The sequence below is a fragment of the Grampus griseus genome (assembly GCF_964374135.1).
Source record: "Grampus griseus genome assembly, chromosome: X".
Taxonomy (NCBI): domain Eukaryota; kingdom Metazoa; phylum Chordata; class Mammalia; order Artiodactyla; family Delphinidae; genus Grampus; species Grampus griseus.
Window position 1 is genome coordinate 92,805,646 of NC_138999.1, and position 27,450 is coordinate 92,833,095.

General features: G+C 49.2%; 1 protein-coding gene across 1 annotated transcript in view; it reads left to right on the forward strand.

The window, feature by feature from the left end:
• FRMPD3 (FERM and PDZ domain containing 3) overlaps nt 1–27,450 on the forward strand; it is a gene marked incomplete at its 3' end in the record, with an annotated part of 63,687 nt that overhangs the window by 6,371 nt on the left and 29,866 nt on the right. The window contains exons 3-11 of the mRNA XM_082681322.1: nt 442–487; nt 10,141–10,245; nt 13,691–13,798; nt 16,585–16,716; nt 18,402–18,521; nt 21,961–22,097; nt 22,432–22,558; nt 24,592–24,681; nt 26,515–26,694. Of these exons, the coding sequence (XP_082537448.1) occupies nt 442–487; nt 10,141–10,245; nt 13,691–13,798; nt 16,585–16,716; nt 18,402–18,521; nt 21,961–22,097; nt 22,432–22,558; nt 24,592–24,681; nt 26,515–26,694 (1,045 nt within the window). The remainder of the gene's footprint in view (nt 1–441; nt 488–10,140; nt 10,246–13,690; nt 13,799–16,584; nt 16,717–18,401; nt 18,522–21,960; nt 22,098–22,431; nt 22,559–24,591; nt 24,682–26,514; nt 26,695–27,450) is intronic.

Genomic DNA, 27,450 nt, shown 5'->3' on the forward strand with positions numbered 1-27,450 from the left:
TCTCCTCTTGCTTAAATACCAAATTGCCAATAATCCTGGTACACATTTCCCAGGACTCTGACTGTGCTCCCTTTGAGTTTCATAATTCAGGTCTTTAGTTTTCCTTGAGAACTTTTTAGCCTATAGATAAAATTGCTCCTAGGGTTTGAGGATTTCTACAGAGAGAATGTGAGAAGGAATATTAAAAAAGACCTGAAAAATGACAACCCCAGAGATAATGGTAATACCGTCTTCAGACGCCTGTGTGAACCTATATGTATGGCGTATGTCAGCCGCCACAAATGATGGCAGGCGAGGCAGCCATGCACATATTTAGATTGCCCTCTGTCCTAATCCATGTACCTGAATGCAGCCCAGGGGAGAATTCTGGTGTTGCTTCTTGTGCTAGATGAGTACCCAGTGCATGATACACTACTCTCCTGTTCCCTCTTCTCTCTGTAGGAACGCTAAGGAATTCATCGTTCTTACAGTTCTGCACACTCATCAGGTGAGTGAGCCTCTTTGCCATCCGCCCTTCCTCCTGACTGAGACAAGAGTATCCCCATATCGGAAAGTTATAGCCATGGGAGAAGGGGAGGAGAGAGACGAAGACCAACATTGTTGTGAGCCAGGGATTTAGGAGTGAACTTAGAAGCATACTTTCGGAACATCTTGTCTACACTCACATCCCAGACTTGAGGATTTTGAAGGGCTACACAGTGCTTTGTTCTGTCTTGTGCTCTCTGCTTTGCCCCACTTAAGCTGCCCCACCCCTGCCCCAGTTCCAGACATATTTTCTACCTCCTTTTTGCTGTGCCCCATCAAAATTTCCCTGTCCAGTGTCCGATTCCCTTAATCCTTGCAGATGGTGGATGCTAATCTTATTTACTCATTCACACAGGTGTATACTAAATGCCCTACAATATGTGAGACACAGCACTGTTTTGGGGGATTTACTGTAAAGTTGCTGGGGAGGTACAGTTGGACAAACAGGTTCATCTTTGTCCAGGTTCAGTCACTAACTGGCTATGTGACCCTGCGTGAGTTAGTTCCCTTTTCTGAACCTGTTTCATCATCTGTAAATTGAGGGATTTAGACTAGAACAGTGTTCCCTGAACTTGCCTGATCATAATAGTCACCAGGACTGTTTATTAAAAGTGAAAGTCGGGCTTCCCTGGTGGCGCGGTGGTTGAGAGTCCGCCTGCCGATGCAGGGGACACGGGTTCGTGCCCCGGTCCGGGAAGATCCCACGTGCCGCGGAGCGGCTGGGCCTGTGAGCCATGGCCGCTGGGCCTGCGCGTCCGGAGCCTGTGCTCCGCAACGGGAGAGGCCACAACAGTGAGAGGCCCGTGTACCGCAAAAAAAAAAAAAAAAAGTGAAAGTCCCCAGACCCTTCTTCTCAAAAGTTGAAATCAGAAGGCCCAGTGTCCATTGCTAGTCACATCCTTTTAGTCATCTTAACTCAAATTCACAAACCCAGGTGCAAAACTTCTGCATGCAAAACTCAGGGCCCTCCTCCCACCTCCAGCCTAGTTGTCCCTTTCCAGTGTCCCCAACTCTACCCTGCACCCCAGCACTTATGTCCCAACCCCATCGCATAGCCACAGGGGAGGTCACATCTGTTGGGGATGGGAGACATGAAATCAGAGGAGACTTCACAGAGGAGGCTGCACCTGAGCTCTACCTTGAGAGATGGGGCAGGATTTCCCAGGCACAGATGGAGGGAAAGATTACCCAGAGAGAGATGACATTTCTGTGCAAAGCGAGGGGCAGTGCATAGATGCAAGGCATGGGCTCACGAGTCTGGAAGACGGGGTTCAAATCAAACTCTGGCATTTACTGCCTCTCCTCATGGCCCCCAGCCATCTTCTGTGTCAATGTGAACCACACACACAAACATACAGACACGCTTTCTGGTATTTAGGCCTTTCTCAATTCCAATTCTCCTGTCTCAGGGCTTGCAAGCTCTACCCCTCAGTGGGTGTTACCAATAGGCCCCTCCCTCCCCACCTTACTGCACATGATTAGTTGCCTAGTGGGCAGTGGGCAGTCAGCCCTCATTCCCCAATCACCTGCCATGAAAATGGCTACCAGTTCCCCCAAAAAATGATGCTTGTGGCGTGGTTGGAATTTACCTCTCTGATCAGAGACCCATTGTGGGTTACTTTGTTAGTCAGGTCTCCCCAAATGTCACTTCCTTGTACAAACCTTCCTGGACTATCCTTTCTAAGATAGAATCTACCTGCCACTATCTCCTGATACTGCTTAATTTTCCTAGCAGAGCTGAAATACTATATTTTTTTAACTTTTTGTTTTGAAATCATTGTAGAGTCACAGGAGGTTGCAAAGCTAGTACAGTGACATCCTTTACCATGTTTCTCCCAGTGGCTACATGTTACATACCTACAGTACCATATCAGAACTGGGGCACTGATGTCAGTACAATGTGTGCGTAAGTTTCAGTGTCACTCTATCACATGTGTGGCTTCGTGTATCAACACAGTCAAGATACTGGACAGTTCTATCACTGAAAGGATCCCACATGTTGCCCTTTTATGGTGCCCCTACTCACCACCCTCAATCCCTGTCAACCACTAGTCTGTTTTCCATTTCTGTAATTTCATCCTTTCAAGAATATTATATAAATGGAATCATAGAGTATGTAACCTTTGGTGGTTGGCTTTTTTCACTCAGCACAAGGCCCTTGAGATTCATCCAAGCCATTGCTTGTATTAATAGTTTGCTCCTTTTTATTGCTGAATAGTATTCCATGGTATGGATGTACCACTGTTTGGTCATCCACCCATTGAAGGACATTGGGGTTGCTTCCAGACTTTGGCTAGCCCAGTTAAAGCTGCTATAAACATTCATGTACAGGTTTTTGTGTGTGTGAGCATTAAGTTTTCATTTCTCTGGGACAAATGCCCAAAAGTGTGATTGTTCAGTCATATATTAAATGTATGTTTAATTTATTAAGAAACTGCCAGGCTACTTTCCAGAGTGGCTGTATCATTTTACATTCCCATGAAACATTATACTTATAGGTGTTTATTGTCTGTCTCCCTCAATAGAATGTCAGCTCCACGAGGGTAGAGGCTGTGGTTCACTGCTGTATCCCCAGCGCCTGGAACAGCAGCTGGCATAGAATAGGCACTCAATAAGTATTTGTTGGAGGAACGAAGGAAATCCAACTTCCAGCCATCACGGCAACCTAAACTAAAACTAAACTAAACTCAAGTGTCCAAACTTAGGTGCAGAATGAAGAGCCTAACATCCCCCTGCATCTCTGTCCCAACTCTCATCCCAGTGCCCCCAACACCCCTTTGTCCCCCAGTTCTTATGCCCCCACTGCCCATCCCGTGGCCTCTTTGCCATGGCCAGGCTGCTTTCCTTCTCTCCTTTGTACATTTCTTAGTTCTCACTGCCCTGCAGACTTCTGTCCTTGAGACTCATGTCTTCCAAACACCTTTGCCTGACTAACCTCAATGAGAGTTTCTAGTTCATTCATTTGTTCACCAAACATTTACTGAATGCTTACTATTCTAGGCACTCTTCCAGGCTTGGAATATGGCAGTGCACAGGACAGACATGGTTCCTACTCTCAGAGGGCTTACATTCTAGTTCTTGGCCTTGTGCTCTCTAAACCCTAGAAACATTGAAAAGTGGGTGAGCACATATACACAGGAGTGTATATTGTAAAAACAGGAGTGATAGGTAAAACAATTAGCAACCTGTACAGGAGGGGCCTTCCAATCAAAATGTAAGCCAGCCACAGGCACTGGAGCATAGTCTTACAGGCCGTCTAACTGTGCCAGGTGTTAACCCTTTAGCTGATCTTTTATAAAGAGGTCCCAGGGGAGAGGTCAGGTGGCACCCAGGAAGCTTAGGGCGCTGACTACTTACCAATCAGTGGGAGAGAATCCCTCAATAGTTTACAACACGTATGGCCATACCAGTGCATCCCAACCAAATGTCAGCCTTGCATACACGTACAGTCGATCCTCAGTATTCACAGATTCCGTAGTTGCAGATTCGTCCACTGCCTAAAATTTATTTGTGACTCCAAAATCCATACTCACGGCAGTTTCCTGGTCATTTGCTGACATGCACACAGCGTGAAAATTTTGAGTCTCCCAATGCACATTCCCAGCTGAGGTCAAACAAGACGATGCTCTGTCTTCTTGTTTTAGCTGTCCTGCAGAGCTGTCCAGAGGATGGAGATGGTAGGGGGCAGTGCAGTGTAGTGCAGGAAGCTCCAGCTCTGGGGACAGTTGGATGGGGTTTGAATGCCAACTCTGTTAATGGGGCAGCTTCAGGCAAGTCACAACACTTCAGAACCTCATTTTCTCCTGGTGAAATAAAGAAAATCGAATCTACCAGGATGAGTTGTTTTTAGAATTTAAGATTATAATCTATGTGAGATACACACACACACACACACACACACTTCCCCCAGGAACAACTGTTCAGTATTCATTAGTTCAGCGCTCACACAACTATGAATAGCAGAAATCAACCGAGAGAATCTTCTCTCACGTTAAAGTGAAAGCTTCTTGAAGACCCCCAGCACATGTTCACTGTTACAGCTCCTACATCACAGAACACGGTAGCACTTGGCATCTCATGGGTGCCTCTTACCAGACTCTCATGTTCAAGCTTGACAGTGTCCAGAAGAAAATCTCCTGATAGGTCCAGGTTGTGGCCCAAGAATCTGTACTTTTAATAAGAGCCACAAGTAATTCTGATGCTCAGTAGAATTTGGGAAACATTGAACCAGACAATCTTTAAGGCCCCTGCCACTCCTACATTCTGTGGCTGATAATGGTCTAACATGGTGGTTCTCTACTGGTTATACATTTGAACCTCCTGAGAAGCTCTTAAACATATTGATCCTTGGGGTCTAGCCTCGGACCAATTGAATTAGAAGCTCTGGGGATGGAGCCCAGGTATTGATCTTTTGAAAACTCTCCCCAAATGATTCTGATATGTAGCCAGGGTACACAGTCTAATGTGTAGTCTCTTTCTGATGGCATTTTCCTTTTAAAGGAGTGACTGTTACCATGACAGATCATTGGGGAGTATCTTGGGCAGTCATAGGGAATCCTTTCCCAGGGACCCTCAAACCATACTGCATAGATAGCCACTTATTAAGTCTATATGTATTTAAGAGTGTTCTTTAATCTTTGAGTGACCAACTATTCCCCGTGATTGACTGAATATGTATTCATTTTGGTACCCTTAGACCTTGTCACATCGTATGCCCTCAATAAATATTTTAAAATAAAGTACTGGCTTGTGTCCTAGAATAGCCCTGGCAAAGCAAGCAGACAGTCCCTTCAGATGAAACCCTAGTTTTCTGGTTTTGAAAACTTAGCCTGTACCCAAAGAGTCTCAGTCCCCTCTGCTTGGAACCACCTGTCCAGAAAAAAAGCCAAAATAATGGGAACCACCGCAGAAGAATTAGTTTCCACAGAGCTTCTTCAGTATACTGCTTGGCAGAGAGTAGGTACTCAAACGCTATCTGCTGAATTGATGAAGTAATTTGATATTAACCCTAGCAATCAACTACTGCCTTCTATTTGCCTACTCTGCGCTTGGTGCTAGGGGAGGACACAGCAATATAAAATGTCATCTCTTCTTTTGCAGCCTGGTTAGGGAGATGAGCAATGATGGTGTGGATTCACGAGGAGTACTACAGGAAACCCAGGGAGGGGAATGACGAGGTTGGGGAAGGGTTCAGGACCAAGGTAGAGTTTGAGCTGGGTTTTAGAGGTGGCATTTAGCTGAGCAAAAGGGACGCTGGGGGCCCTGAAGGGTGGGGATGGTGAAGAGATAGCATGAGGTAGACACAGAAGTGGGAAGAAGCCCCATGTGTCCAGGGAGCTGTGGGCAGAACACCCGACTAGGCGATAGATGGGGAGTGAGGGTTATGTGTGGTTTGTGGGGGACCTTGGAAGCCAGAGAGAGGACATGTTCCCCTCTAGGCAGTCCTGAATGCAGGAAGGAAAGACCCCTGGGTCCCTTATCAGTGGGCCCCTGACACCAGGACGGCCCTCCATTGTCTCCGGCTCCCACAGTGGTTGCTATGGGAATTGCTTATAAGTAGGCTCAGGTGTCAAAGAAAATGAGGCAGCAGAAAGGGAAATCAGGAGGCTGTCAAAGCTGCAGGAACCTGAGCTCCATGTTCTTAAAATCCTTTCACAATTATCAAAGTGCGGCCCTATCATACACTAAAACGTTTGGCCATATACCTGTCTTTGGCCAAGGTATAAGTGAACACAACCCTGAAATCTGCACTAATAGAGCCACCAAATTAAAAAATGGTCAAAGAATCACCAGCTGCTTAATTCAGTCCTGAGGGAAAAGCAGCCTCTCTCTTCTGTTGCTTATTCCACGGAGCCGCTGGCTTCATATTTACTTCAAGGGGCTTGCAATGGCCCCGGAGGTACTTAGCAATGCTAGTCCCCTGTTTCAGGCCAAAATTCATTTCAGCCAGAAAGGGTGCCCATTGCAAAATGAGACTCGCAGCTGCTTGGAGGAAAAATGGGGTCAGTCAGGAGCTCAGATGTCCCAGCTTTAAGGTACTCAGTCTATGCTTAGTGCGTTAGGACATTTCCAACAATTCCTGGGCACTGCCCTCTCAGAGATTCTGACTTTTGAAGTCTGGTGTAGGCCTAGAAATCTGTGTTCTCTAACGAGCATTTCCCAGTGATTCTTATCATCAGGTAAGTTTTAGACATAGTGGGTGAGTGCATGCTAACGAGTTAGTGCAGGACTCTGAATTTCTTCTGTAAAGGGCCATATAGTAAATACTTTAGGCTTTGTAGGCCTAACGGCTGTGTTCCAATAAAGCTTTATTTACTAAAATATGTGGTGGGCAGGAGCTGGCCCACACAGGCCCATAGTCTGCTGGCCCCTGAAGTGGGTTCATTATTCCTTCTAGGTACCACATTTGAATGTTGACCAGGGCCTTCCCAATTCTCAATACTTTAATTCAAATGAGCGACTCTAGTATCAAGAACTTCAGGCCCCATATTTGCACTTTGAAGATGCTTTGGGACAGGGTGACCTTTGAGAGCCCCTCAAGTCACACTGCAAGACAGGTGTCACCTGTGTCGCAGCATAAAGCTAGACATGACTCTGTGACATGTAGCAGAGACCAGCTGGCAACGAGTGAGTCACCATCAGTGATCAAGGCTGAAGACCGAGAATAGGATGGAGTCTTAGAAACCAACAGGACAAGGGTCAATGAGGAATGAGGCACAAACAAGCTGAAAACAGCTGTACAACAGACACTGGAAATGACTGTAATCCTTGAGGATAGCAAGGAGGCTGTCCCCTCTCCATACGTGATACATAAGAGGGTACCAGTTAGGGTTCTTCATTTGTTCAAATCCATTCACTAGGACCAAGGTAGAACCAGACCAGTGAACGAAAGACCAGGAATGGACTTCCAGCTTCAGTCCGCTGTGGGGGATGGTGGCTAATCCAAGACTCAGAAAATCTGGGTTCTGTTTTTTGCTCCACTACTCAGTTATTTTGATGCATTGAGTAAACTGTATCCTCTTCCCTGGCCTCCGTTTCTTATGTAAAAATGAAGGGTGGACTAAATGGCCCATTCAGGTCTCTAGACATGCCTCATTCCACACTGTGCACGAGGGCATTCGATGACGGATGATCACAGAGAAAAGAGAGGGCGGCTGTCAGGTAGAACAGAGTTCACCTACCTTGTGTCTGGCACCTCCGGTGGAAATGTGACTACTGTGGAGACAGAGTCAAGCAGAGCTGCCTGAACAGAAGTACAGATCCTTCTATCTTGCCCCTCCCTTTGCTCCTGCCACAGCCCACAGCCTCCACCCAAGATTTGAGCACCAAGTTGTGCAACACAAAGGCATTTCTCGACTTCCATGAACAATCAATACTGTAATCACTTTCTGCAACGATCTCCAGCCCTGGATTTCCTTGTGCTATATTGTCTGCTGCCAACAAATTGTCTCTGTGGCTCAGGAGAAGTCTAAGGTTCCTTTAGCTCAGTGGTTCCCAACCTTAGCTGCATTTTGAAATCATCGGAAGCTTAAAAAGATACCAATACCTGGGCCCCAGCCCCAGGAATTTAAAAATGTTTTAAAAGCCCCGGGGTTTTTTTTAAAGCTCCTCCCTCCGGTGTTTCTGCCCTCTAGCCAGCACTGAGACTCAGTGGCTATCTGCAGTCTGCCCTCTGTGGGGAGTGAGATTGTCGGCTCCGGAAGAGAACACAGCTGGGACCAGGGCCCAAGAGCTGACGAGGACGTTTGTTGCTGGTGTGTCTTTATCTTAGGGCCCTGCCCTCCTGTGGCTGATCTAGTAAATGAATCCCAACCGCAGCGTTAATGGCAGAAAATAGCTTAATGTATTGCCTTCCCAGCTGGTGGGGACCCTTCAGGGCCTTAACACAAAGGAATGCTTGATTGTAGCGCTCGCAGGCTCCACGTCAAGACTGGTAGGGGAGATGGTTTGAAGGAGCCCCAAGCCTGATTTCCCCCTTCCTCATCTCAGTAAATGGCATCTCCATTCTTCCAGCTGACTCCTCTGTCTCACCTCCCACAACTAGTCCGTCAACATAGCATCTTGGTTCTATCTTCAGAATCTAGCCAGAATCCACTCACTTGGGATCATAGCGCCATTATTACCGTCTTGGCCCAAGCCTCCATCATATTTTAAACTGTATTCCTGCAGTAGACTCCGAACAGGTCTCCCTCCTCTGGCTGCCACCCTCCCTCCTCTGGCTGCCACCCTCCTGTACTATTTTCCACACAGCAGACAGAGGCATCCGTTTTAAATGCAAGTCAGACCCTGTCTGCTCAAAACCCTCCGGTGGAGCAAAATCCAAAGTTCCTGACACGGCTTACAAGGCCCTACGTGATCCAGCCCCCAGACTCCTCTGCGGCTCCCCGCTCAGTCATTCCACTCCGGCCACACTGGGCTTCCTGGCTGTTCCCCACGCACCCCAGTCCTCCTCCCACCTTAGAGACTTTCTTGTTCTTTCTTCCTGGAAGGCTCTTGCTCCAGATGTCCTCATGGCGGTCTCAACCTCACTTCCTTCAGGCCTCTGCTTAAATGTCACGTCCTGGAAGAGGTCTTCCCTGACGGTCCCGTCTAAGATAACACCCCGGCCGCTCCCCACCCTCACGGCCTCAGTCTCTGCTGTAGTCCCTCACTCTGCTCGATTTGTCCTCGTGTCCTTATTTGCTACCTAAGAGACATTTCTGTGTTTATTGTCTGTCTGTCTGTCCCTGCTAGGATGGGCGCTCCCTGAGGCCAGGGAGTTTTGCCCATCTTGTTCACTGCTGGATCCCTCATCACCTGGAACTGTGCCTGGTACAGAGTGGGCCCTCCCTAAATTTGTCACACGGATGAATAAATGCCCCCAAAGACATGAGGGTGCCCCTCACCAGGGCTCCTGCATTTCCTCAAATCCACGGCCCACCCAGGAAAGACTTAGTTTCCAGCATTTGCTAACCATGCGTCCTGCTGAATTTGTGGGAGCTTTCGAAAACTGGAGAGCCTAGCTGATTGAGCATTTCTTATAGAATTGGATGAACAAAGTAGTGGAGAGCCCAGAACTAGGAAGCCAGGACACCTGGGTAAAATCCCTAATGGCTCTACTCCCCAATAGTGTAGAAATAGTGGAGAAATCCTTTTGGAGGGCTAGACCTCCTTTCTTCCACATCTAAAATATTTTCTATGAGCCTCCATCCTAGGGGCAGGGCATATCTTTGAAGTGAATAAGATTATTTCTGTAAATCCTTTGCGATGTTCATATTCAGACGTAATAAAAACCACCATTTAGGTATATCTCACATTAAGAAAATCAAATATTTAAAACTTCAGTGCATGTTATTACAAAGAATTTTTGCAAACTCCCCTAGGCCTAGAGCATTAATAATGGGATTCAACTTACTCCAATTCGATTCATGCCCAGCTTACAGAGAACATACCAGTCACCTAAGGAAGCACTTAGCACATTGCCTTGCACCTAGTAGGGAATCAATACTTATTTATTGGCTTATTGATCAGCAGGGCAAAGGGTACCCATACGGAGACATCTTAAGTCCCGTGCAGCAAAGGTCGGGTTTTTCCCAGGGATGGAGAACTCACCAGCCCTCTCTGTTCTTTTTCCAGTCCCCCAAATCCGCCTTCATCAGTGCTGCGAAGAAGGCCAAGCTGAGATCCAATCCCGTGAAGGTCCGATTTTCTGAGCAGGTGGCAATTGGAGAAACAGATGCAGTAAGTGCAGCTTCGGCCTCCTCCCCGCGGCCCTTGGCCAGAGTCGGCCTGGCCGTCGAGGTCTCGCTCTGGGCCAGTTGCTCATCTGCTGCTCCTCAGAATGGACAGCATTATGATGAAGGGGTTGGAGCGGGGACCTCGGGACTCTGGGTGGGTATTGAGTGAGGGGTGTGTGGCATCCAGAGAAGCCCTGGGCATTGTGGGGAGAAGGGATATATATCAATACTCTCAGAATCCTCACGGTGCTTCAAGAAATTTCCGTCTCTAGCACAGTGCTCCATAAACATTGTTTGGCTACTTGAAGGAAGGAAATAGTGGTTTTCTGAAGAGGTGGTGACATTGAGCTCTCTTCACGTTGAAGTGATCCCACAGCTCCAGGTCTCAATTGGAGAAGACTGTGCAATGAAGGGTGAAGCAGCCTGGGGGAAATGATATAGACTCATTAAGTCACAGAGCTTTTAGTAGGCACCGGCTGTGTTCCCAGCGTTACAAGGGATGCAAAATAAATGCCTGTTCCCTGCCTCTGGATACCTCTCAGTGATGTTGGGAGTACAAGCGGCTCAGACTGAGACAGTGTAGAATCCACCGCAGGGTGGTATGATTTCGAGGAGCAGGTGATGCTTGACCGCCCATGCCATGCAGCGGCCAATCTGGGGGGTCATGGCCAGCCCACTCTTTCGCACTGCTTTGTGGGGTTAACGTGAACTGAGCCATCTGTTCCAGATAAGCAAATGAGAAGAGGTGGGTGGAGCGCAGAAAGATGTGTATTAAGCGGCCATGGATAACTCCGAGTCCTCTAGGAATCCGCAGAAGTTGGTGACATCCCATGGGGGTGGGTGAGGGAAGGACAGCCGGAGCTAACAGGCACTGTGTGCATTTACAGGCTGTCCTGGGCTGGGCTCTCGGGAGGCCCGTGGCATTTCTGTAGTGAGGAACAGCTGCAGCTGAGACAAGCTAGGAGGCCCAGCCTGAGTGGAGAAATCAGTAGGTTGCCAGGCACCCCTATAGTTCTTTGAGGCAGAGCCACCCAGACGAAGGGATGGATAGAGGACAGAGGTGTCTTCCGTCTCCATTTCCCTGACTCTCATACCCAAACTCCACCTAGGCCCTCCTCCATCCCTGTTCAAGGAAGGCTGTGAAGCCCAAGTGACAACTGGGCCCCATTGGCTAAGCCATCGGAATAATTGGTGGCTGAGCTCCGTGTCGGTCACAGAAGAAGAGGTTGAAGAGAAGCCGGGGCCAGTGAGCAGAGAGGAAAGGGAGTGGTGTGGAGTCCTTGTGGATCGGAGTAAAGCAGATCCTGAGGTCCAAGTCACTAAGGGGACATCTGTGTCCTGAACCCTTGAACACCCAGAGGAAGTGAGGCTTGAATTTGGAGAGTACAGATAGGTACAACCTATCCCGTCTTGGCATCACCGAGTAACCCACCAAGGCCAGGCCACCCAGTGAAGAATCCCTCCTCTCCTCCCCCTCCCCTTCTTTCCCTCCTTTTTCCTCCTCTTTCTTCCTCTCCCTTCCCCACTCCCCCTTCCTCCCCCATGATTCCCCTCTCCACATGTCACGTCTAGCCACAGGCAGAAGCCGGCCCCCACTGCAGACCAGTCTGCACATAAATGCCCCAGTGTAGCTAGAAACCCCCCAGGGTTACTCTGTCGCTCCAGGACAGGCTCCCGGACAGGCCACCAAGCATGGTGGAGGCTCTTGTCTGGGAGAGACACAGGGATCAACCTTCTCACTCTCACTGTGCTCAGGAAATGATGTCACAATACACGCCCACCACCACCACCCCAGTGTGGACCGTAGCAGCTTCACCACCGGTCAGGTCCCGGGGGGAGTCCAGGCCCAGGTGACTCCCAGCTACCCTATCATCCCTTTCTCTTGGTGTTCCAGCGCTTTATTAAGTAGCCAGAGCAAAAATAAATCCTGTGGGTGTTCCTTGCCAGCTCTATTTTTAAGCACGATCAATTAAGTAATTATCTGAGTCCAACCCAGTGTGCTAAATAAAACCAGCCACCGCTGAGCGTCATCAGCCTGGGAATCCGGGGCCTCTGGGCTTGGCGGGAGCGAGGCGTCTCGGGATCAGGGAGAGAACCGGGGAGTCACTTTTCCAACTTTAGATCCCATCACTCCCCACTGTGGCTTGACTCCATCACGAAATGATCTGATGTCACGATAGCACCACCCCCCTCCTCCTACCACACCCTGACCCAGGAGGACTTGCTTATGTTTTCATACTTTGTCCGTGACAGTCCCTAGATCTGGACTGTTCTTGTCTGGCCTCTCTAATAGTCCATGCCTGCCACCTCCTTTAAAATCAAAATCCAATTCACCTCATCTGGGAAACCGTAGCTATCTTATACCTGTTGGTTTGGTTTGGTGTTATTGTTGTTCTCTAGTGGATTTGCGTATGTGTGCCAGGTCACTACTAGTGTAAGGCTAGACCCTGGTCCTCTGCACTTGCTGTAGCCCCGGGTATTCGAAAATGGGCTTTGGGGGCTTCCCTGGTGGTCCAGAGGCTAAGACTCTGTGCTCCCAATCCAGGGGGCCTGGGTTCGATCCCTGGTCAGGGAAGTAGATCCCACGTGCTGTAACTAAATGATCCCGCATGCCGCAGTGAAGATCCCTCACGCGGCAGTGAAGATCCTGTGTGCCACAACCAAGACCCAGTGCAGCCAGATAAATTAATTAATTAAATATTTTTTTAATGGGCGTTGCCAGTGGTTCTCAATCAGCGTCAGTACCGCCCACTCTCAGAAAGCTTTTCGGAACATCTGAGGGTGTTTGGGGTCATCCCAACGATTTGGCATGCTATTGACATTTATTATCTCAGAGTCAGAGACGCTAAATGTCCTGCAGGGATTATGGCAGTCCCTGAATGATGAGTTGTTAGAGGTATGCAGGCATGAAAGAGCACTGTGAGTACCGGGAATGGTAAGATATGACTCTGGAAAAGTAGGCAGGGGCCAGGTCACAGAAGACCTAGGATGCCTTGAGGGAGGGAGACTGGCAGAGCAAAGGCATGGACATGGAAGTGATCTCGATGTGTGAAGGGCCAGGTGGAAAGGCAGGAGTCAGGAGATAGGAGCAGGTGAGTGAGGCAGGCTCCTAAGGCCTTCCATCAGCCCTTCAGAGTGCGGTGGTCTCTATGGGCCAAGCCCCCTCTGAGCTGCGGAGCTTTGAGCCACAGTAGACTGTGGATGTGCAGTGACATCGAATGAAGGGTGAGCTTTGGATATGGCCCAGTGTCTTCTTGGAGAATTCGGTTCTGGTCTCCACGTTAACATTATCACTGATGGGTTCTTTCCTCTGTATCTCTGTCCTTCCATACCTTTGGTTCCCTGTCTCCTTCACTCACTCCTTTCTCTTCCTTTCCACGCCCCTCCTCTGGCTTCCCTCCTCCTTCTAAATGAGTCCCCCTCCTTGTCCTTTCCCTGCCTGTTCACAGAAGATGATGAAGAAAGAAGCTCTTCTCCTCATCCCCAATGTCCTGAAGGTTTTCTTAGAAAATGGGCAGATCAAGTCGTTCACGTTTGATGGCCGGACCACTGTTAAGGTACCCACAGGGTCTCCTCTCCCGGATTGGTGTTGTCCTCTCTTAGGAGGTGCTCTCCTCTGGAGCACACACCACTGCTGGTCCTTGGGCTCCTCTGAGTCTGCACCAAGCCGCTTGCTACCAGAGCAAGGTGGTCTTGGTCTTTGAACTCCTGCTTCTGGGAGCACCCTGTTGCAAAAACATACAGTCCTCGGATGACTGTGGTGAGGGAAAGTTGAATGCCCGACTGTGTGCTAGTGACTGTTTGTGTGTATGTGTGTGCGTGCGTGCACGCATGTACACGTGCATGCATGTGTGTATGCATGCATGTGTGCACACATCTGCTAACTGTTCCGTGTCCATGTTACACTGCGTCCTTCAAGGAGTGCTTAGGAGCTAAGGAGTATGAAGATCATTAAACCATTTATAAAGCAAAAGTGATTTAAATGGATACAATAACACCTACGCAAGTTTACACACAGAAATCAACAAACCATCTCTCAGGAGATTAGCTTAGCCATGGCTTGCTTTTTAAATACCAGCCAGCTCTTAAGCACTGAACCAAGATTTGAAAAGTCCACCAACAGTCCCTTTGGCTGTTCCTTTCCCAGGAAGAGCAATTAATGAGCTCTGATTCTTAACGGCTCAGCCAGGCATCTAGAAGTTGTAGTTATTCCCTTAGTCCTGAGGAGGAGAGGCGATGTACTATTAACCCTCAGGTTCAGCTCTGCTCTGGGATAGAAATATCTGCTCCTGCTTCTTCTGGATTCTCTCCAGAAAGAGAATGCCATCCCCAGAATGAATGTTTCCATGCAATCAGTGCTGCCTGCCCAGAAAACCCACCTTGGCCCACGAATGTCCTGAGGTGCCCCTGCTGGGGCTAAGACAACCCTATAAATAAAGCAAGCCCTGGGCCAGGAAACTTTCCCTAAGAGGAGTTACCAGGTGTTCAGAATTGGCTTTGCCAGCGGTTCTCAGCCAGGGTTGGCACTGTCCCCTCCCAGGTAGTTTTTAGGAATGTCTGAGGGTATTTGGGGTCATCCCCATGGTTTGGCATGCTACTGGCATTTGGCATCTCGGGGTCAGAGATGCTAGATGTCCTGCAAGGAATGGGACAGTCCCCGAATGATGAATTGTCCTGTCCAAAGTGCCAGTAGCGCCCGAGTTGCAAAAGCCTGGGCCTAACCCGTGTTGATTGAACCGAGAGTTTCTTAGGAAGGCTTAGGCCTGGGTGGGTCCCCCAGGGGACTTAGGACCAAAACACACTCCTTAGGGTGCCGCAGAATGGTCTCTTGACTATCGAAGGTTTCCGTCTATGGGAGGGACATTGAAACTAGGCCACCCAGGGGTGTCCAAGTTCCCCTCCTCCAGATGTGGGTATCTCTCTGTGTCAGAATCCTCCTTTGTGTTAAATCATGGACCGGTATGTCCGTTGTCGATCTGTCTCCACACTGGAGCATTTACTCCTCTCTTTCCCCGTGGAGGCTCCTCTGAGCGTCCTCCCACCTCACAATGTCACCGCCGTTAGTGCTTCCAGGTAGCCCCAGCCTTCCAGGACAGCAGCGTCCCCTGGCTTGTGACCTTACCATGACTTCAGGGAGGGTGCACTGGCTGTTCATTGGAACTTGGACAGGCTGCCAGGCCGCTTGTCCCAGAGAGGTACCTGGGTGAATTGACAGCCTGGCATGGGAGCTGTTAGACTTGTAACACTGGTTGGCAATCACCAGCTTGGCCGTCCACAGTCCCAAAGCAGCCGAACTGCAGAGAAAATCTCATCTCTCCCTGCCAGCACTTCAGCAACACTGGCGCCTCTGTGACTACTTGGATAATACAAAGAGATATTCTCAAGTACCCACCAATTTCCAGCCTAACATTTGAATAGCTAAACAGCTGTCAATGTTCACTGAGGGGCTTGTTTGGCAACCCTGGCTGGAAGGGAGCTTCGCATTCCCAAGCCTGCTTCTTTCCAGCCTTCGGGGGCTGAGCGATGCCGATTCTACGAACACACACGCTGGAAGCCAGTGTATGCTGAAGCCACAGCAAATAGATGGTAGAAGTCTCAAAACTGACATGTGGGCAGCCCCCATGGATCTGCTTCCAGACACCCTAATATCAAGAGTAGGGCAGCGGAGCAGAGTGCAGAAGTAGTCAAATTCATGACTGTACATAAAACACATGACATTGTTCCTCTGCGTGGATGCATTTTTCAAGTTGCTAAATTGATCGTCTCTCAAAGCCAGCTAAATCAAAGATGAACATTTTGCCAGTAACTCCAGTCATTCAATTTAGGTTATGAATCCAGAAATCGTCTACTTTTTAATCATGTAATTGTGGCTTTGGCTTTTGTTAATTCCTAAGTTGCCGGACAAACCAGAGTGAACGTTCTGACTCATGTGAGAAGCTGAGGGAAGAACCAACACAGTGCCTGGCACTTAGGACACACTCAGGAGACAATTTGTTGAATGAAAGGAGAGAGAGGGGGAGGAAGGGCCATGACCTTCTTTTGCCATATGCCTGGCCCGGCCAAGTTCAGAAATACCTCCCTCCACCCCCTGCACCTGTGTTGTTCCCCAGGGCCCAGGCCTCTGAACAGCACTCCTGGGTCATTCTCCTCATCCTGGAGCGCCATGCCTGGGCTACCATAAAGGCCAGTGTCTCTGTCTGGCCCACTTTCCCAGCCTCAGCCTTCTCCCCAGGACTATATTTCTGGATGTTCAGTCCCCGTCTCCCATTTTGGGTCCTGTCCTGCTTAGAGTATCTTAGAGCTGGAAGGGATCTCTCTCTCAAGGCTCTTTTGTCTTCCACAGGATGTCATGGTGACATTACAGGACCGGCTTTCCCTGAGGTACATTGAGCACTTTGCCCTTGTCCTTGAATATGCCGGGCCAGAACAGAACCACAAGTTCCTGCTTCTCCAGGACAAGCAGCCCCTGGCTTATGTAAGTAACTCCTTTGTCCTGGCCTGATAGCTTTGCAGATGGCCTTTAGTAGAGAAGAGGCCACCAGGTACTCTCCTTCTGGAAAATTCATCATGATACGCTCAGCCAGCTCCCAGAAGTCCCAATTCTCAATCAAGATCTTTATGACCCACCCACAGAGGCCTTTTCAAATGTCTCTTGGGAATTCCCTGGAGGTCCAGTGGTTAGGACTCTGTGCTTTCACTGCCAAGGGCCCGGGTTCAATCCCTGGTCAGGGGACTAAGATCCCACAAGCCACACAGCACAGCCAAAAAAAAACTCTGTAAAATGTCTCTTGTGACCTAAGAAAGGCATGACAGTTGTTAGTCTTGGCGGTCACTAGTGGGGAAAGCATGGGGTGGTGATTTACCGCGTGCAAGACTGAATTGAGCAGTGTCAACTCCACTGTCTCCTGGAGGTCCTGCTAGACTTTTCCTCCTGCGAGGGGAAACTTTACCTTCAGGGTGAAGGCTGTAATATGGAAGGATGAGCGAGTGGAGTCTAGTGAGACCTCTGAGGCTAGGACACACGTGGGCTGGGAACGGGCTGGGTGCGACCAAGCATAGACAGCATGTCACCCGTGTCAAGTTCCAAAGTAGAGTAGGAGAAAGTGTCTTATCTTCCCAGCCTCTGGAAAAAGGCCAAGGAAATCCAAGATTGCTCGATAGTATTTTACCAGTGGTGATGCACCATGGAGAGCAAGAGAGGCAACCAGGGCCAATCAGTGTTCCCAGGGAGTGGAGACTTCCTTTCCTGGTGGTCCAGTCGTTGAGACTCCGCGCCTCCAATACAGGGGACGGGGGTTCAATCCCCGGTCAGGGAACTAAGATCCCACATGCCGCGTGCTGCGGCCAAATAAATAAATAATTTCTCAGTTGCTTCAAAAAAAATATATTCCCAGGGAGGGAGGGAAGGAGTTGGAGAGAGACGGCTGGGAAGAAATGTCTGAAGGAAGCGAAACAAAAGCTGAAATCAGACACGCAAAAATGAAAGGATTTAGGAAAGAAGAATTCTTCAAGTTTAGCTCTCAGCCAGATGCACTTCAGAGACTCACAGGTTCCCACCTGTGAAGGAAAGGTGGGTGTCCTGCCTGGAGGGATGCCTAAGCGCCTCCCCACCCCTCAAGGGGCCTTGTGGATCCAACTGGTCTCTTGTTCCAAATGGGATTTTTAAGCATTTTTATTACAAAAAAATCTCAAATATACACCAAAGTAGAAGGAATTGGATAATGAACCCTCATTACCTATCCCAGCTTCAGCAGTTACTGGTATATTGCCAGCTTGTTTCAGCTACACCTCCAAATGGGATTTTAAGTCTTTGATTTGCTTTCTCATAAGCAACTTCCTTTGCTTGAGGCTGAGCTCCTCTGCAAGGCAAAGGCATTAGCCCCGCAGCAAGAAGAGTCAGAGAAGTTGCCAGGAGCCCTTGCTTCCTACCTCATGTCCTGGGCCTTAGGTTGTTGATAAAGGCCAAGTCGTGGATAAGTGGTTCGAAAATTCTAGTCACTTTGGGTCAGAAGGGCAGAAAAGACTTAGCTCCTCATCACTTTCCCCAGTGGTAATTGGGATCAGCCAGGCCCTGCCTTGAAGAGCCGCCGAGCTGACTCCTGGCACCCAGCCACTGATCCCAGCTCTCTTTTCCTCCCACCTCTCACCCCTGGGATTCAGGTAGTGCAGCGGACACACTATCATGGAATGAAATGCCTCTTCCGGATAAGTTTCTTTCCCAAAGACCCGGTGGAGCTGCTGCATCGGGATCCTGCTGCTTTCGAGTACCTCTACATCCAGGTAGAGTCTGGCTTGGGGATACACAGACAGACAGACCAATGGACAAACAAGCTGGCAGGCTGTTCTGCCATCACAATGAAGTCGCTATGTAAGTTTTTCCAACCTTCAGGTAGCTCTGAAGCTCTCTTATTTTCTGCTACCACCGTAGGCCATGGTCAAGTTGGTTGGCCTGGCAACCTGAGCTGGCTCTGGCTCCAAGTCTTGTCTGTTTGTCTAGACAGATCTTATCAGTTTTCAGGAGGAAGCAACCCCAGTAACTCTGGCATCTTCACAGCATACCCCGGTTTAACAAGTGCATTTGAGTAACGGGAGGTCCCAATCCCCAATCCCGAGCTCCACTAAGGAGATGGTTCCCAGTTCAGTTCATCCAGAAACGTTTGCTGAGCACTTCCTCTGGGCCAGGCCCTGTGCTAGGTGCTGACAATCAAGGTGGTCAAAGAACTATCCTAGATCGCTAGAGCTCATAGGCAGATATGTGCACAAATAAAGGCAGTGTGACAGGCACGCACCATGAGGATGGCAGGGTACAATGTCAGTAGGGGCACTCAGGAAGCAATTTGCCAACTCTCCCTGGGAGGGGCACGATGCAGGCTTCACAGAGGAAGTGATGCATGCGTGCTGTTAGCCTTGAAAGATGAGTGGATGTTTGCTGGGTGCAGAGATGGATGTTTAGTTCAGATAGTTTGGAATTTGGTGACAGGACCTTGTCCACCCTCTCTCTCCCCTCTGTGATGATGTGTTCAGCTGTATTCCTTTTCTATACTGAACAGCTTTAGTGAGGTCTAATTGACGCACGGCAAACTGCACGTATTTAAAATGGCAGTGTGATAAGTTTTGACATATGTTTATATCCACGAAACCATCACCGCACTCAAGATATTAAACACATCCAACACCCCCAAAAGCCTCCCCAGGCTCCTTTGTAATTCATACTCCCATCTCCAGGCGGCCACCGACCTGCTTTCTGTCACTGCAGATTACTTTGCGTTTTCTACAGTTTTATACAAATGAAATCATACGGTGTGAACACTTATTTTGATCTCACTTCTTTCACTCAGCATAATGGTTTTGAGGTCCACCCATGTTGTTGTGTGTATCAGTAGTTCATTCCTTTTCATCGTTGAGTAGTGTTCTATCGTATGGATGTATAAAAATTTGTTTACAGTTCACCTGCTGATGGACATTTGGGTTGTCTCCATGTTTTGGCTACTACAAATAAAACTTCCATGAACATTCACGTACAAGTCTTTGTATGACATATGCTTTCTTTTCTCTTGGGTAAATACCTAAGAATGGAATGGCTTGATTCATATGGTAGATCTATCTTTCTTTAATTTCTTGAAGAAACTCCAGTGCTGTTTTCCAAGGTGGCTGTACCATTTTATGTAAGCGCCAGCCGTGTGTTAGAGTCCCAGTTTCTCCACATCCTCACCAGCACTTGGTGTTAGCAGTATTTTTGAAGTTTCCGTCATTCTAATAGCATGCAGGGGTATCTCATTCTGGTTTTCATTTGCATTTCCCTCATGACTAATGATGTTGAACACCTTTTCGTGTGCCTCCTTGTCATCATACAGCTTTTTTGGTGAAGTGTCTATTCAACTCTTTTGCCCACTTTTTAAATTGGGGTTGTTTGTTTACTTATTATGGAGTTTTGAGAGTTATTTGTGTATTCTGGATACAAGTCATTTGTATGTTATTTGCAGTTATTTTCTCCCAGTCTCTAACTTGTCTTTTCAGTCTCCAAAGAGTGTCTTTCACAGAGCAGAAGTTTGAATTCTGATGAAGTCCAATTTGTCAATTTGTTCTTTTATGGCTTGTGCTTCTGATGTCATATCTAAGAAGTCTTTGCCTAATCCAAGGTCACAAAGATTTTGCTCTTAGTTTTTTCTAGAAGTGTTATCATTTTAGGTTCTACATTTAAGTCTGTGGTCCATTTTGAGTTAACTTTTATATGTGTTACAAAGTATTGACCAAAGTTCTTCTTTTTTCCATATGGATATCCAATTGTTCCAGCACCATTGATTGAAAAGACCATCCTTTCTCCATGTAGTTGCCTTTGTGCCTTTGTGAAAAATCAGTTGCCTGTATATGTGTGGGTCATTACTGAACTCTCCATTCTATTCCATTGATCTATGTGTCTATCTTTATGCCAACATCACACTCGTTTGATTACTGTAGCTTTATATTAAGTCTTAAAATCAGGTAGTGTGTGTTCTCCAACTTTGTTCTTTTTCAAAGTTGTTTTGGCCATTCTAGGTCCTTTGCATTTCTATGTGAATTTTAGAATTAGTTTGTTAATTTCTACCAAAAACCTGCCGTGATTCTGATTGAGATTGTGTTGAATCTATACATTGGTTTGAGTCTTCCAACCCATGAACACAATATATATCTATTTAGGTCTTCTCTAATTTTTCTCAGCAGTGTTTTCTACTTTTCAATGTACAGGTCTTTCACATGTTTTGACAGATTTATCCTTAATTATTTCGTTTTTTGATGCTATTGTAAATGGTTTCGATTTTAGCTTTAATTTCTGATTGTTGCAAGCATGTAGAAATACAGTTGGTTTTGTATATTGATCTTATATCCTGCAACCTTGCTAACTCATTAGTTCTAGTAGTTTTTTTTTTTTTGTAGATTCCATTGGATTTTCTGCATAGATGATCACTGATGGAGTATTCCTTTTACACTCTCTCCTATGCTGTAGTGATACCACTGTGGCTCTCTAGTCTCTTAGCTCATCCTGGTTTCACCTCAGCACAATGGGCAACTGGTCTAACCAAGGCTGAATCCTTGATAGCTGGGATTCTGACCTTCAGGGTTTAGGGGTTGTCATACCTTTGGCCAGTAGTTCCAGGAGACCCTTTTTAGGATAGCATAGGGAAGACTGACTCATCACTGCTTTGATCTGCAGACCCCAAGGAAAGAATATCTGCCCCATCCCTGCAATCCATCTCTCACTGTGGGCTTCTGGGCCAGAGACCTGTAGAGAATCCCTCCCAGTGTCTCTCTTCCTTTGTTCCCATCTGAGCTGGTAGAGGAGCCTCCGATGGCTGGGGCTGGGGGGCGGTGAGTATAGGCCCCAGAGAAAAGGCAGAAAGGTCTCTTGTAACAGGAGGAAAGAAAGGGAGTGTTGCCATGTCTCACTTTTGCAGCGCCCTAGATGTTCTGACCATTTGTGCCTTGCCATTGTGTGTACCAGTCACTGAGAAGGGGGCTGTCCAGTATCCGCTGAATGAAGCAAATAGTGTCTCTGAGACCTGAGGTTCCTCTGTTACCTCTTCCCCAAGGGCAGAATCTTCCTCTTCCGCTTGATCTAGGATGCTTACTTACACCACGAGTTTTTTCTAGGATATAAGGGAGTCCATGGGGTGGGGTGGGGTGGGGGGTGGGGAGGGAACGTCTCCTTTAACTGACGGGTTTGGACTGCCCTCTCTCACAGAGTCGGAACGATGTCATCCGAGAACGCTTTGGAATGGACTCCAAGCCAGAGATGCTTTTGGGCCTTGCTGCCCTCCACATCTATATCACTGTCTCAGCTACTCGACCTAGTCAGAAGATCTCACTCAAGAATGTGGAGTGAGTTGCGCCAGGGCCCTTCCGGATGGGGGCAAATAGCTGTGTAGGGAGAAGGTGCAGTGGTTGAGCTGTGCTCTGCGTTTTAGGAATGTGGGCCTGGGATGGGAGTGAGAATTGGAATTCCTCACACCTAGACCAGGATGCCCTTGGGCTACAGCTTCTACTAGAGAACTGTGGCCAATGTTACTCGCCTGCCTCCAGCCCCTCTCTGTCTCTCTCTCCTAATCTCCATTCCTCCATCTCTGTCTCAGATTTCAGCTAGTTTCTGTCTTACCATTTTGCTTTCTCTGTCTCACCTTGTCTCTCTAATTTCTTACTTTTCTTCTGCTTTTAGGAAGGAGTGGGGCCTGGAACCCTTTCTTCCCCCCTCCCTCCTACAGGGCATCAAAGAGAAGAACCTCCGGAAATCTCTCTCTCAGCAGCTGAAGGCGCACCAAACACATCCTTCCAGCAGCACCAAGGTATCCAGAGTAGGCCACCGGGCACCCTGCTCGGGCACTAGTGGCCATGGGGGACTCCTGTGTGGTTTCCCAGCAGGTGTGGTCTTCTGGGGAACCCTCCCCACTGTTTTTGACTTGGATACACATCTAGCTTGGCCAGATATGGGGCATGATTGTGGAGAGGGGTTTTCCCCAAGCCTGAGACACCCCCAGAGACTGCTCAGTGGCAAGTAACTGGGAGAGCCCAGGGTCCTCAAAGCAAAGGGACAAAGGTGCAGGAGGAGAATATTCTTGGGTCGTTCCACCCATTTAGTCAGTGCTGATGAAGCACTTGTGGTGTGGACAGCACTGGACCCTGGGGAGACATGTTTCCCGTGGAAACAACTGCTCTGTCCCTCATCAGCTTTCTAATTCATCAGCCCTGGTACAGGGAATTCTGGGAGATAAAAGCCCAGCCCCATGGGGCAAGGCCTGACCTGGAGAATGGGTCGCCGGGTGGCGGGTGGAGGACTCAGGTCACTGCTGTGCTCTCCCGCGCTTTCCCACTCCCTGCCTTCCCAACCCCGCAGGCCCTTCTCAGGCTTGCAAGGCTCAGTCTGCTTGCCTAGGAGGCAGGCGGGTGGTGAGGGGCACCAGAATCCACATGCAGATGGAGACACTGGACACAGTTGCCCCCTTATATTCCACCCATGCCAGATTCCCTGCATTACCAACTAGCTTCTCTTTTAAGATGCAGATTTCCCCCGAGAGTTAAGCCATTCCTACTTTGCTGTGCATATTTAATCAGATTGTTTTCTTCCCAGCTGAGAGCTTCAGGGCTCCCAACCATCTCCTCAGCAAACACTTTTTCTGAGAGCCCCCCACCCCCAGTGCTTGGGCTGGAGATACAAAGATGAAGAAGGCCCGGTCTCTGCCCTCAAGTCAGGCACAGGCTGGTGGGGAAACAAGAGGCAGTCACAACACAGTGCGACCAGTGCAGGTGCCCTGGAAGCGCGGAGGAACAGCAGCCAGCGCAGCCTGGAGGAGATGGAAAAGGCCAGGAGTCGGTGCATTTGATGCCAGAGTTGGGTCTTAAAGGACAGATAGAAGTTTGTCTAGATGAGTTGCGGGGAGGAAGACTTTCCCAGGCAGGGAGATCCAAAGAGAGCAGCAGAAACCAGTGCGGAGGGTTCAAGGAAGCTGCCTGAGTGGGGTACGGGCAAGAGAGGAGGCCAAAGAGGTTGGCAGGAACCTGTTCACGGAGGGCCTCGTGTGCCGTGGAAAGGGGTTATCCTTCACCCTGTAGGCAGCATGGAGCCACTGAAGGCTTTAAGCGGCCAGTGGTGTGATTATGTTTTAGGCTGTTCCCTGTAACTGAAAATGTGGAGGGATGGAGGGAAAGGAGTGTTAGTACTGAAGGTAACCCGGCTGCCACCGTGATGCAAGTGGGGGACATCCAGGCAATGACCACGGGGCTAGAGAAGAGGGATGGGTAGGGTGGAGAGGGACTTAGGAGGTAGAATCAAGATGATCTGGTGACTGGTGGCCCTCAGGTGAGAGGCTGAGGGAAGAGTCCAGTGTGACTCACAGGTTTCTGGCTCAAGTGCCCGGGGGATGCGGGTACCACTGATGGAGACTTTTCTGCCAGAGGAAGAGCAGGCTCGGGACTTAGAGGTGCTCAGGATAAAGGTACTGAGTGTGACCCCCAGTTGGGGAGGGCCAGTACCTAGTGGCCATCAGGGATCTCAGGAGAGAGGTATAGATGTCGTGGGGTGTTGGAGTTGGGGAAAGGCGTCGAAATTAACCGAGGAACAAAATGAGTAAGCTGGATTCTTCAGGAATGAAGATCGGGGGATAGGAGGAGGGTTTAGGAAGGGAGATGGGATGCTAGAGTCTGGCAAGAGCTGTCCAAACTGGAACCTTCCTGTGGTTCTCCCGAGTGTCCCACAGTGGGGCTTTCTGACTGGTCTGACTAGTGCCTGTCCTAAGCTGTTGACCCTCCTTCCTGCGAACATGGGTTTGCTTTTCCTGTGCACCTCAAGTTTCTCATATTTCTGAGTCGGTTGTTTCCACAGGGCTCTGCAATTCAGGCCAAACTCCAGTATCTTCGAATTCTGAATGAACTTCCGACGTTCACGGGCGTTTTGTTCAACACTGTGGGCCTGGTCAGTGAGGGCAGCGAGGGGGAGGGAACCCTTCGGGGGCGCTTGTCCTTGGCTGGGGGGACAGGAGAGACTCCATTAGATCTTTCAGGTGGCATGCTCTGTCCTCTTCCTCCTTCTTCTCCCTCTTCCCTCCCGTGGTGTTCTGGTCCCGCCTCTGGTAAAATGGTGAAAGTAGGAGGCAAAAAAATAAAATAAAAAATTTCAGGAATTCCCCGGCGGTCCAGTGACTAGGACTCCACGCTGTTACTGCCCAGGGCCTGGGTTCGATCCCTGGTTGGGGAATTAAGATCCCGCAAGCCTCGCGATGCGGACAAAAAGAAAAGATAAAATGTAAAGTAGGAGGCTATATTTGTTAACAGTATCCCTCTAGGCTCTTTTGTGCCCCCTTTTCTCAATTTCAGAGGTTAGCAAGCTTTTTTTATAAAGGGCCAGATAAGTGAATAGTTTAGGCCTGGCCGGCAGGCCATGAAGGTCCCTGTCGCAACTACTCAGCCCGGCCGTTGCAGCATGAAAGCAGCCGTCGACAACGCATAGACACATGGGCCTGGCTGTGTTCCAACATCTCTTTGTTTACGGGACACTGAAATGTGAATTTCATGTGATTTTTCACATGTCACAAAATACGGTTCTTTTGAATTTTTTCCAAGCATTTAAAAATGTATAAAACCATTCTTAGTCCGTGAGCTGGACAAAAACTGGCAGAGGGCTGGATTTGGCCTGTGGGCCAGAGTTTGCCGACCCCTGCCCTGTTTCATTGCTCTTACCCATATTCCCTCAATCCCCTAGCCCAGACGTCCCCCCTCCCTGCCAGGGCCTTCACTATAGCAACGCTCCTCTCCAGTGGGGCACAAGTGGTCCCCCTAAGACTGTGCCCCAGGCTAGTTTACCCTAGTGAGCCTCGGTGAAAGGAAATTCAAATCATCTTGCTGACTGGATCCAGGTGCTTGTCACGCTCTGGGGAACACGCTGTCATGCTCGTGGGGCAACTGATGGAAAGCCGCTTACCGAAGCGTCTAGAGCAGATGGAATAGGTTCCTCGGGAATGATGCTAATGCCAGGGAATGGGCCGGCAGAGGGCTCAGGCTTGATGGCGTCAAGGAGCCTGTCACGACCACTTAAGGGAATCCAGTCCATCAGGCGCAGAGGTGGCCACTTACATACTGGGATTTGAGGATTACGGAAAGCCCAGTGCTGAAATTCTTATAGGTCATTCCTCTGGGGTAAGACTGCTGTAATGCCTATTAAAGGGCAAATATCTTCTTAGGGAGGGAGGTCCCCCTCCACTCCTCCAGTCATTAAGCGCCCAGTCAACCTTTGACACCTTGGGCAGAGTTACTTTGTCACTTCAGCTTTTAGCACCAGGTGAGAAGTGCAAGTTCAAGTGGCTGTTGGTGAGGGAGGGTAAAGACCAAACACAGGATGTCACCTGTTCAGACAGAGCACCAGGTGGGAGCCTTGAGTGGCCTGAGGCAACAAATGGAAAATCCCTGGGGCTTGGTAGGAAGAGGGTGCTTCCAAGGCGCCAAAATAAACCTCACCTATTTGACGATTTTGCTAGAACCAGCCCTGCTGCTGCCCTCTTCACTCTCCCTTCTGCTGAGGCTAATGTGTCCATTTGGACCGATGATCCGGGGCCCTGGCCTGAGAACAGGGGCATCCCAGACCATTTTCCCTTCGAGGTTGTCCTCTGGCCCTGGCACTGAGCTCCAGATGTTTCCAGACCTTCCAGCAGAACCGGTCCAACGCCTGTTTTCTGTTTCCTCCTCCCGCCTCCTCTCCTCACTTCCTCTGCCCTTCTTTCTTTGAATGCTGCCCACCACGCTGGGGCACCAGGATGAGAAGCAGTCGGCCACCACCCTCCTAGTGGGACCCCGTCACGGCATCAGCCATGTTATTGACCTCAAAACCAACCTCACCACTGTGCTGTCCGAGTTCAGCAAGATCAGCAAGATCCAGCTGTTCCGGGAGAACCAGGGCGTGGCCCGGGTGGAGACCAGCATCATGGATGCCAAGGTAAGCGCGGCTTCAAGGGGCTACTTCTTCCCAGGAACAGGCCTTGGGAACAGAGGAAGAAGTAAACTTGAGAAACAGAGTGTCAACCCATTAGGTGAGGTTCAGTGATTCTGAAGTGGTTCAGACTCTGGGCCTTTGGGGGCTCATCTTTCTTTCTGTTCTCAACCCTCTGGGACACTGTCTTGACCCCATATTAAGATCAGGCGGTGCTAGGGAAGGCTAGAAAGTGTCTGATCAACCTGTGACAGGTTTTCAGCAATGGGCAGGGGGATTGGGGAACTCGGAGCTACCTCCCAGGCCATTGCTTCCCAATCTTTCTCGTGTCACAGCACACAGAGAAAATTATATTCATGCAGGACACTGGGTTAAATGGACCAGCCCCGGGGACTCTGGCCACCCCAGGCCCCGCCTGGCTGCCCCTGAGGCTGAAGGGATATGTGCATGCCAGTTAGGGAGCTCTGCCGTAGGCGTGCACACTTGGATCCATGGATGAGAGGGTGTCTGAGTATGTGGACAGAACCAAGGGGGCCTGGGGAGACAGGGAGCAGGCAGAACCTCGTCCCCATTTCACCTCCCAGGGTTCGGCTCTTCTCGAATCTTAGAACCTTTCCCATAGATCAGCTCGTTCAGACTGGCAAGCAGCTGTCGCCTGTGCAGAGTCTGACAGCCGTGGTCAGCCGCCTCCTCCATGGCTCTCCTGTTTCAACACCCAGTGACCAGTGTGGGTGGCGGAAGGCCGGCCTGCCAGCTGGCGGA